Source organism: Felis catus, chromosome D4, assembly GCF_018350175.1.
Source record: "Felis catus isolate Fca126 chromosome D4, F.catus_Fca126_mat1.0, whole genome shotgun sequence".
Classification (NCBI taxonomy): domain Eukaryota; kingdom Metazoa; phylum Chordata; class Mammalia; order Carnivora; family Felidae; genus Felis; species Felis catus.
In genome coordinates this window covers 87841256-87852476 of record NC_058380.1, presented here as the reverse complement: position 1 = coordinate 87852476, position 11221 = coordinate 87841256, and the positions used below count along the sequence as shown (strand labels likewise).

The following is an 11221-nucleotide window of genomic DNA, read 5'->3' as shown; positions in this document are numbered from 1 at the left end:
GCCTCAGCCCGACGCGGGGCTCGATCCCACGACCCTGGGATTGGACGCTCAACCGACGGAGCCACCCAGGAGCCCCCCCCTTCCCCCCACTTGTGTGTATTTTCCCTCTTGGAGAAAGAGGGCCTGAGAGGGCACAGCTCAGAGCCGGGTGAGGAAGGGAGCCCTGTGAACCTGGATGAAGGGGGTGGCCCCGTGGAGCCACGGAGCCGATGAGCCCCTGCCCTTGCCCCCCAGCCATTCACCTCTGGGGAACCTCCTTAGATGCTGGGCCAGGCCTGGGGGACAGGAGGACAGCACAGTGACCACCTAGAGTGCCGGCACCCTAATGGGGGGGGATGAGGCAGTGGGGGCACAGGGAGCGCCTTAGGAGCCCTGCGGAGACAGGCTTCCGCGGTGGGGGGGGGGGCAGAAGTCACCTGGGAATAGAGGTGAGACAGATCTGTTTTAGGGGAATTATCCAAAGGGAGGAAACTGAGGGGGTGGCGGGGAGGGGGGTGGAGGGAAGATGGGGGGAGGGAAGGGGGCGGTGGAGGGGAGGTGGAGGGTGGGGGGGCGTGGGCATGGAGGGGAGGGGGTGAAGGGAAGGCTGGCGGAGGAGTGGGAGGAGGGGAGGGGAAGGGAGGGATGTGCAGAAAATGAGGCTAAAGGAGTCAGCAGCAGCAGCGGGGCTCATTTGAGGCTCTGGGGCCTTGTTGGGGGTCTTTGGAGGGGGGATCGGTAGAGTTGGGGTCTGCGTCCTCAAAGGATGTCTGAGAAAGCCAGCAAAGTAGGGTTGACCGCCAGGCAGTGGGCGGAGCAGAGCGGGAAGGCCCAGGGGAGAGGCAGGGGAGAGGCAGGTGTGAGCGGAGGGCTGGGAGGGGCCAGCCCAGGGTGCTGTCCGGGGGCCGCTGGCCGGAGCAGGGGAGGAGGACGCCCAGGGGTGTGCTGTGCTCCTGCCAGCCGGGCAGACCCAGTCCAGGGTGGGGGAGGGCTGGGAGCCCCAGGGCCGCACACCCGGGCCCGGGAAGCTGAGCTGGCCCTGGTTGGGGTGTCGTGTCTGGGGGCATCTTCTCCTGGGCTCTGAGTGAGCAGGAAAGGCCAGAGCCGGGCTGGGGTGTCACAGAGACCCCAGGGTCAAGTTGGGACCCTGCCCCCAAAATGTTGCCCTTGTGGTCTAACGTCATAGAAGCTATACCCCCACTCCAGCGCGCGCACATTCTACGGAGGAAGCTCAAGACAGGTGGTGGCTGGGGGCCCCTGTCCCGGAAGGCCCCTGCCGGGAAACCCTGGGGCTCCCTGGTCCAACGGATTTCTTGGCTCGAGGCTTCCAGAAGCTTCCCCGGTGTGAGAGGGACCTGAGAAACCAGGCAACTATTGAGAAGGCGAAGAAGCCTGGATTTCAGTCCTGGAGGCAGGGACAGGATCTGGGGACCCCCTGCAGAAGCAGAGCCTGGTTCCCAGAGGACCCACAGAAGCCTCTGTGTGTGTGTGCGTGTGTGTGTGTGTGTGTCCCCAGGAGGCTGTTGGCCAGGGAGGAAAGACCCACCCCTTCTAAGTGGGCTGGGTCTTGGCGGGGGGAAGGGGGGGGGTCACAGCAAAGGGGCTATGTGTCCGGCTGGTGGAATCCAATCAACCTTGCCAGGAGAGGTATCCTTTGAACTGGAACCTGAAAGGGGGGTGTTGTTTGTTTGTTTAACTTATTAAAAAAAATTTTTTTTTAACGTTTATTCATTTTTTGAGAGACAGAGAGTGAGTAGGGGAGGGGCAGAGAGAGAGAGGGAGACACAGAATCGGAAGGAGGCTCCAGGCTCCGAGCCATCAGCACAGAGCCCGACGAGGGGCTCGAACCCACGGACCGCGAGATCGTGACCTGAGCCGAAGTCGGACGCTTAACCCAGTGAGCCACCCAGGCGCCCCGAACCGTGAATTATAGGTATGACCAGTGGTCAATGTCAAAGGTTCGGGAACCATGGGAAAGCTCAAAGAAGGAAATAAAAACCTTCCGTACTGTCACCACACAGAGGCAGTCCTGGGTCGCCCCCCGGGGGCTCTGGGACACTTGTTCGTGCCCGTCGTGATGAGGGCTGGGGTCATCGCGACCACTTCCCAACCAGATCGCTGCCTCTCCCCTCGCCTCCCACTCGAGGGACGCTGCCTTCTCGCGAGGCTGGCCTCTTCGTTTCTTCGTTGTTGGTCTCTTCCTGTAGAGTGCGAGGGGCACAGGGGTGTGGGCCTCTGCCGTCTTCCTGCTGGGCCCGTGTCCCCAGGCCTCGGAAGGGCGCCTGGCTCCTAAGGTGTTTGCGTTAAGTGAACAGATGGTGTGTAAAATGAATGTGACTGTGTGTGTACGTGCAACACAAGATAAGGCTTCAGGATTGCCTTTATCCGGTGTGGGATTCCACGACCCAAAGTTTTTGTTAAGGGCTTCTTGGCGCGTCACAGACCCGGGTGGCATCCGGGCTCGGGGCTCCCACAGTCTTGCAGCGACACGCGGGACGGGCTCTTTTGTCACCGCTGGGGGCTTTTCCTTAACGGTACCTTTGCTCTTCCTCCCGGGGCTTTCGATGGTCAAGAACGCGGATTTTATTCCCCTGGTTTTTCATCATCCCGGACAACCTCATCATTTATTTACTCGGCCCTTATCGTCGGATAAATCAATTTTCCCAGGCCGCGTCAGGATTAGCTCCGCTTCCACGAGCATCTTCGAACATAAATCTCCGTGCACGTCCGTTTCTTGAAGGTACGTTTCTAGAAGTAAAATTGCTCAGTGAGAGGCATGTGTTTTTTTTGAGGCTCGCGGTATAGAGATTGTGCTCCAAAGCAACAGTCCCCGTTTGGATGGGATTTTAAATTTTTTTTTTCTTTTCAACGTTTTTTATTAATTTTGGGGACAGAGAGAGACAGAGCATGAACGGGGGAGGGGCAGAGAGAGAGGGAGACAGAATCGGAAGCAGGCTCCAGGCTCCGAGCCGTCAGCCCAGAGCCCGACGCGGGGCTCGAACTCACGGACCGCGAGATCGCGAGATCGCGAGATCGCGAGATCGTGACCTGGCCACGGACCGCGAGATCGTGACCTGGCTGAAGTCGGACGCTCAACCGACTGCGCCACCCAGGCGCCCCAGGATTTTAAAAAGAGTTTTGTCAAGTTTTAGTGCCCACGTGGGGAAATTTACAAGCGTGTATATAAAGAGTGGAGACCCCCCCCCACGATCCCGCGCGTCCCTGAGAAAAATCACCGTTCCCATTATGGTTTATTACTTGTCAGATTTTTTTTTAACCATGCATATGACAAACATGCACGTGAGATGTAATAAGCATAATATATCTGTGCATATTAGATACATGTAAATGTGTCAGTGTATAAATGATACACCTATATATGAGTGTGTGTGTATATATCTCTCCAAAGAGAGAGAGAGAGAGAGAGAGACGGTGAGGCATGTCAGGTTTCTTCACCTCTGCTCCCTGGAGAGCCTGTCGTGCGGCCACCCACGGGACAAGGGTATCTGTGCCAGCCAAGAAGATTCTGAGCCGCTTCCCTTCCCAAAGCTCGAACCTTGAAAGTAACAGGGTTCTCTTTTCCATCTCCAAATATAAAATGATGACATTGAATTATTCTTTTTCAAACTTCACGCAGCCCCCCAGACATGCAGAGGTGTCTGCGGGCTGTCTAGAACTTGACTTTGTTTTTTTAAAAAGCTGACACTACAGGGGCGCCTGGGCGGCTCGGTCGGTTGAGCGTCTGGCTCTCAATTTCGACTCAGGCTGTGAGCCCGGGGTCGTGGGATTGAGCCCCGCGTTGGGCTCCGTGCTGAGTGTGGAAACTGCTTGAGATTCTCTCTCTCTCTCTCTCTCTCTCCCTCCCTCTACCCTGCTTTCTCTCTCTCTTAAAAAAGCTGACACTACATCGTAACCCTCGTTGGAATGCATTTTCACGGCCATAAGAGAGCAGCCAGAGGAAGGAACGAGACAGGGAAAAGGAAGCGTCTGGAGGGATTGTCTGGAGAGTCTGGGGCGGGGGACAAGGAGGGGTTAAGGCTGGGCAGGAAGAGCAGGGCTAGGTGGGGGAGCCCCAAACACCTGGCCTGGGTGATGGAACATCGTTGAGAGAGCCCTCGGGAGCCGCAGGAGGCTTTAGACACGGAAGGGACATGATCGGAGCTGGGTTTTAGGGCAAGAAATCGGTCAGCTTGTACAGAAGGGCCCGGAAGGAGGTGAGAGGGGAGGCTGTTCCTGTGGCCTGGCAGATAATTCGAGCAAAGGCTCCAGGTCGCCTCTGTGGCGGGTCTGGGGTCCTTGGGCACCAGGTCCTTGGGTCCTGTGCCACGGGCAGAGGGAGGCCCAGCTCAAGGTAGACATCCCAGCTCTATCTCCACCCTGTGTTCCTGTCTATGCTGTGTAACAAGTCGCCGCAAACATAGCGGCTTAAAACAACACCCATTCATGATCTGACAGTGTCTGTAGGTCAAGAGTCGGGGCACAGCTTAACTGGGTCCTCTGCTAGGGGTCTCGCAGCAGTCAAAGAGGCCTTTGGGGCTGGGGCCTCTTGTGGAACTCAGTGTCCCCTTCTAAAGCACATTCACGTTATACGGGGAATTGAATTCCTTGCAGTCGGCTGTTAAGACTGAGCCCTCCCCCCGCCACGCTGCTGGGGGCCGCCGCCCCCAAAGGCAGTTCCCAACAGGGCTGTTTGGTTATAAGGCCGGCAGGCAAGAGAGCATCCATCTCTCTACTTTGAGCCCCTTCTTTCAGGGAAGACCGGGGTCTCTTTAGAAGGCTCACCTGCTTAGGTCAGGCCCACCCAGGATAATCACTCTCCCTTTTGATTAAGTCAAGTCAACTGATCAGGGACCTTCATTACCTCTGCTAACTTCCTTCATTTTCGGTTAGAAACAAGTCAGAGTTTCCACCCACACTCAAGGAGAGGGGATTTCACAAAGCTGTGGTTACCTGGGGGTGAGAATCACGGGGCCATTCTAGAATGATGCCAACCGCACACCTTTCCTTTCAATGCCTTTTCTTTTCCATTAATGTTTATTTATTTTTGAGAGAGAGAGAGCATGTGAGCCGGGAAGGAACAGAGAGAGAGAGAGAGAGAGAGAGAGAGAGAGAGAAGCCAAAGCAGGCCCAGGCTCCCAGCTGTCAGCAAAGAGTCCGACGCGAGGCTCGAACTCATGAACTGTGAGATCACGACCTGAGCTGAAGTCAGACGCTTAGCCGACTGAGCCGCCCAGGCGCCCCGACACATTTTCCATCTTTAAAGGGCTCCTTCGCCAGTGGAGACGATTACGTGGGCCTGTTTGGTTTTGGTTTTCGATAGGGTTATATCAGCCACGTCACAGAAAATACGCAGACGAGTGGATTGCAAGCCGCCCATAAAACGTAAGCTACGATATTTACCTTTGGGTTCCCGCCTTGTCAGCGTTTTTACACCGCGGGGATGAAACGTGGGGCAAACGGCTCAGCACGCATTGGTTGTGATTCCCTTTTGGAGTCTTTCTCAAAGTGGGGCTGAGGGATGGCACCAGATGGGACACGTTCCGGAAGGCTGGTGCCAGTGTTTACGCTGTGACCCCTGCTGGTGATGTAGGATTTGTTCGTCCCTTTGTGTTTCAAGAGAAGGCTAGGTCAGGGGCCCCCCTAATAGGCCTGTGGTTCTCCCAGCCCTGTGCCCGACAGTGGCCTCACAGCGCCCTCCAGGGAGGGATGACACAGGGGTGGGACGCGGGGATGCCATTTTGCTTTGGTCCTCAACTGGCGTTCCCCAAGAGTGCGGGCAAAGAAGGGGCCCTGAACGGTGAGCGCCAGGTTCTCCGGGCGGGAACGGTGTTCAACGCACCCCGGGACCTCAAACTCCACTCTGCGTGCTGTCACCATAAACACCAAAGTGCCCGTTGATGGAAGGTAACTCTGTGCCAACAATCCTGGGGCGCGGCTTCTGTGATCATGACCTGTTCTTAGCCCCATTTTACAGAGGACGAAACTGAGGCCCGGAGAAGTGCTCTGCCCAAGGTCAAACCGGTCTGTTTCTCAGGTCTGGGGTTTTCCGAGAGCCGGGCTGCCTTTTCTCTTTCTCCCAATCACCTTCCTTTATTTCAAACAAACAAACAAAAAATAGAGGCAGATGCTTGCCATCTCCTCTCCCAAGCGTGCTCCGCCAAAGGGGCAGAGGGAGGCCGAGAGAGGAAGGTTCCAAGTTCTCCCAGCCTGGGACGGGGCCTGGGGTACCTTATCCTCGTGGAAAATTCTATCCCAGGACGGCTGCCCACACAGCCCAGCAATCAGGGCTACAAAAGTGACAGCAATGTTTGAAGAGATTTTCTGTTACGGGGCGGGGGTTGGGGGGGGGGGGCTGCTGTGCTCCCCTCCCTCAGCTCCCGGAGCAGCATATGTAAACGATTAAGACGGTTTGTTTTCTCTAGCGTGCTTGGGAGGAAGTGACACCGAAATCCTGGTGGCCCAACGGCAGGGCCAGCGCCTCCGTGGGAAACGGGCCCCCGGCTTTTTCTGCAGCGGTGTTGTTGGGACCCGCCTTCCCCCCACCCCCCAACCGGAGCCCTCCGCCCAGTGTGACCCCATCTCCGCCGCAGGCGGCCCCGACCTGGCGATGCTTCGTGAGACCCTCCCTTTGGATGAGAAATAAACCGATGGGCCTCCATCCAGTGGCGAGGGCTCTGCTCTGGACCCCCCCCCCCCCCCGGGGCCGGCCCTTCACTCGTGCAGATTCCTGGGGTCGGGGGTGGGGGACACGGTCAGCTCCTCACGAGGGAGGGCGCCACTCCCTGCTTGGAGAAGGACGGCCCAGCTCTCGTGTGGGTAGAAGGGCAGGCCAGCGTCTTCCCGACACCTCTGCCAGGCAGGCCCTGCTTCCAGAATCTCTTTCTCCCAGGCACGTCCGCGTGCCTGAGCCACATCCTGGCCACCTGGCCGTCCCCTTCAGCCCGTCATCTGGTCATTAACCCCTGCCCTGCTGTGTCCGGGACACCTCCCAGCTCTGCCAGCTCTGTCCCCATCCGGTCCGGGCTCCTGTCCATCCAGCATCTGCCCTGGCCCCCGCAGGGGTCACTCTGCCTCCACTCTTAGCCCTGGGGCCACTCCTCCACACGGAACCCCGGGGGGCGTGTCCCTCCACCACGGCTCCCCACCGCCAGGATGACATCCAGAATTCTCCATCTGGCCCCACGGGCCCCACTTAAGCCAGCCTCTGCTCCTCTCCACCTTCATCCTGCATCAGGAGATCCAGCCCGGGAACTGTCCCCGCCGGCCCCGAGAGGCAGCTTTTGGCTCGTCCCGGGGCCTTCACACACGCTGTTCCCTTAGCTAGAAACACTGTTCCCCTCCCCACCCCCACCCCCGCCTTGGGCCGGCAAACTCTTCGTCCTTGCAGGACACCGCTTCCGGGAAGGCTGCCCAGATGTCTGAGACTAAGTTCGGGGCTCCCCGGGCCTGGTGTGGCCTCTGCCCCGAGGGACCCTGCGTCAGTTCTCTGCTCTCTCCTCACACAGCGTGTCATGCTTGTTCAGTGAACGAGAGGCAAATGGAGGCCCGGGAGCCACTTACCCGAGGCAGAGGCCACACGGAGGAAGACGACAGTCCAGGGCACAGGTGTCTCCCCCGCTCTGGCCCTCGCAGTCAGGGTGAGCCCGAGCCCCCTCAAGACATCCGCAGGACGCCCCCTCCCCACGCCTTTAGCCGGAGCCCATGCCTCCCTCACCCTCAACGGTGCCCCACGCTCTCCTGCGGACGGAGTCCCAACTGTCCAGCCGCAAGGCAGTCACACGGAGAGCGTCCTGGGGCTCGTCGGCGCGTCCGAAGGAGGCAAGAAGCTCAGTGCGCGAGAACCCCGTTTTCATGGCGAAATTCCAGCTGAAGGGTGGGGAGGGGTCCTCGTCTGACTCGCAGGTATGATTACCATACCTTCCAAGACACAAATGGGATCGTCCCCGACACAAGGATTGTCCCCGAGGCTTTGACCCGTTTGGGGTCATCAGGGGTGTGCAGCTGATGGGCGGGAACACGGACGCTTTGGGGCACTTGGCTGCACGGGCAGGGCAGACTACGGGACAAGAGGTCAGCGGATCTACCCCATGGGGTGTGACCGCCGTGTCACCGCGAGGGCCATCGCCAGGAGGGACTGGTCGCCTTCGTGCCCTCTGGGGGTCGGGGAGCGCTGTCCTACTTACTTGGGGGCTGACTGAGGGCCCCCTCAGCAGAAATGACTCTGAACTTCCCTGGAGGGTGCGCCCCACAGAAAGAGCGGTACGGGGCCAGGCGGAAGGGGCCCGGGCTTCCCGCAGACTCCCTTACAAGTGACGTCATTGGCTGGTGGCACGTGTGTCCTCTGTGACCCTTATCGTCTGCAAAAAGGCGGGCGGACTTGGGTAAGGTCTTCTGGTGTCCTTGGCTATTGGGACCACTCCTCCGTCCCGGGGGGCCACCTGGGACCTCCACTCTGCACCATGTCTGGGGCGTTTGTCTCAGCCGCTCTACAGTCAAATGCCCAGGAAGGTCCCATACGTCCTGCAAGCCCCAGAGATAAGGAATTGAATTTCTAGCACCTGCCTCACACACTGTCAGGTCAGCCCAGGAATCCACGGTCACCTACCCTGCCCCCCACCATAGGGCAGAGGGGATACTCCCTGCCCAGACAGGGAAGGGATCCCGCCCAGTGTCACACAGCAGGGCTTTCTCCCAGATGCCTGGGTGTCACGGGGTCCAGGGCCGGCCTCTTGATTTCCTCCCCGACTCCCCAGCCCCGGGGCTCTGCAGGGTGATGGAGAGCTTCGTGCAGAAGAAGGCTGGGACATGAGGGCATCTGGTCCTGCCATGGCTGCTGGTCCGAGCATGGCCCAGGGCCGTCCCCACGACGGCTGCAGGCCAGAGCAGGGCCCCAGAAGGCCATCCCTCAATTACTTTGCTGCCCTCGTCCGCCCGCCCTCCCTCAACCTTTTTGGGGCTTAAAAAAAATTGTTTTTTTATTTCTTAAAGACAAAAGCTTTTTGGTTTTAATACACAAAATAAATGCAGTCCTTGTGGGGTTCCTGCTCCACCTCTGGCCCAACCCCCCCCAAAGGTCATGGGCCAAAGTCTCCCACGGCTGTAGACGGGGCCCTGAGCCAGGCTCCCGGGATCTCAGCAGCCTCTTGGGCCCGGGAGTCCAGACTGGAGAGAGGGCCCAGGAGATCCCTGTCCTGGAGACAGGGGACAGGAGAAGGGCACTCTCCTGCACGTCTGCCCTCTCTGCCGTTGTGAGACCAGGCGGGCAGCTGGGTCCTGGCGGGCCGACCATCAGTTCACCGTGGGCACCTGGCTGTGGTGCAGGCTGAACTCCTTGGCCTTGAGACGGAGGCTGGCGATGCTGTTGGCCATGTTGACTCCCGGGGTCGCAGGGCCTGAGCCTCCAGGGCTGTAGGGCGGCACCGTGCTGGGGGCGACAGAAGATACCAGGACATGGGGCTGTGGCTGACATGATGCCCGAAGCCGACCACTTCTGGCTGCCAGCCCTGGACCCCAGCCTCTGGTCCCCCCGCCTCCCTTCCTCGGTTTACGTTCCTGGGAAGACCCTCCCCGCCACGGGATGGGCATGACCGGGGCTGCAGAATTTGGGGAGGAGTCAGAAATGCCCACAGACAGCACGGGGACACAGGCAGCTCCTGTGGATCTGTAGGCGTCCCTCCCTGGATCAGGAGCCTCCGGAGAGCAGGTCCTGGGTCCCGTCCCCGCCCCCGCCCCCACCCCCCCCACCCAGCACCTGCACAGCAGGATGGAGACACGGTAAACCACCTCTTGGTGGCTCTTCCGCTCCGGGTAAGGACAGGGCAGGAGAGCTGGCCAGCATGGGATCACGAGGACTCTGACCCCACAAGCCGACCCGCCGGATCTTGCCTCCCACAAGACCAGGGCTCCAGCAGAGTGACTCACACAGACTAAGGGACAGGTGTCACCCCCTGGAGTTGTGGGCACAGAAAAACGACTCCCTGGCACCCCTTCCCTCTTCCTTCCTGCCCTGCCGCCTTTTTCCAGCTTTGACCAGGACAAAACTGCCCCAGAACGTGGCTCTGGACCCCAGCCAGGTCCCTGGGACAGGGGAGCCGTGCCCTCAGCCCTCCCTGCCCTCCCAGGGAGATCGGCACAGGGTGCTGGGGCTTTCTTGCCAACCCGGAAATCTTCCTCCAGGTTTTCAACTTCCTCAGGGTGGCCTGATGGGTCCTTCCCCGCCCCCTCCAGCCAGGCCTCATCTTCTCGCCCCTACATTCATGCACAGTCACGCGCACAATCGCGCGTGCACATTTGGGCGCACGTGTTTGCACGCACAGGCGCACGCACAACCACGTGCACATACTGATGCGGGAACGCACGCGCACACGTGCTCGCGAAACACAGCCACACGCGTGCTCGTGGAACACCCACGCGCATACACTCATGAGCGCGCGCACACACGTGTCCCCACTCGGAAGGCCCCGGCTTCAGGGGCGCCTGGGCACCATGCACAGCTGTCTTGAGATGCTCAAAGGAGCCCCGGGCCCTACGAGGCCGCACGGGTCGCCCAGGCTGCTCCCCCTCCCGGCCGGAAGGGGTTCCTGCTCTCACCTGTAGGGGGACGAGGCCGTCCAGGAAAGATAATCGGGGCTCAGGGTGGCGGGCCGGGGAACCACGGGCTGCTCGATGGCGGCCTCCTGGCTGTAGGACTTGAGCAGCGAGGCGGAGCGGTTGGCCAGCATGGCCCTCTCGTTTCGGCGGAACTTGGCCCGGCGGTTCTGAAACCAGACCTGGGGGCGGGAAGGCGTGCTGAACGGGGCGCAGCAGGCCGCCAGGGGGGACCCCAAGGCCTTTGGGACGGCGGTGCGGGCGCGCTCTGCCACCAGCTCTGGACGGGCGGCCCCACGGAGCCTCAGCTTCCTCAGCCGGAAGCTGGGGACGCTAAGGCTGCTGGGTAAGCGTGCACTAGAGAAAGGGGTGCAAATATGAGCACTTCGCCGTGGTAAGGGTGCACCTAGAGAGGGGCGCTTGGCTCAGAGCAGGGCTGACCACTGCAACACGGCGTTTATTCACCCCAACCTTCCACGCCGGGCTCAGCTCCAAGCCCGCTTACAAACATATTAACCAGGGGCGCCCGGGGGGCTCTGTCGGTGGAGCGACGGACTTCGGCTCGGGTCACGATCTCACGGTCCGTGAGTTCGAGCCCCGCGTCGGGCTCTGGGCTGACAGCTCGGAGCCTGGAGCCTGCTTGGGATTCCGGGTC

At 60.0% G+C, this 11221-nt stretch overlaps 1 protein-coding gene and 1 long non-coding RNA gene across 3 annotated transcripts in view; one reads left to right on the top strand and one right to left on the bottom strand.

The window, feature by feature from the left end:
- Positions 1-1776: 1776 nt before the first annotated feature.
- LOC109494006 lies at positions 1777-6641 on the top strand. Of its 2 annotated transcripts, XR_006588693.1 has the most exons (3): positions 1777-2719; positions 5300-5361; positions 6402-6641. It is a non-coding gene; the product is annotated as an uncharacterized LOC109494006 (long non-coding RNA). The 2 variants fall into 2 exon arrangements; XR_002148561.3 differs by having other exon boundaries at positions 5300-6641.
- Positions 6642-8936: 2295 nt separating this feature from the next.
- The window catches only part of PRRX2 (paired related homeobox 2), a 40840-nt gene continuing 38555 nt past the window's right edge, over positions 8937-11221 (bottom strand). Inside the window, exons 3-4 of the mRNA XM_023242831.2 lie at positions 10570-10748; positions 8937-9403 (exon numbers count right to left, since the gene is read on the bottom strand). Coding sequence (XP_023098599.1) covers positions 9268-9403; positions 10570-10748 — 315 coding nt within the window. The 3' untranslated portion in view covers positions 8937-9267. The remainder of the gene's footprint in view (positions 9404-10569; positions 10749-11221) is intronic.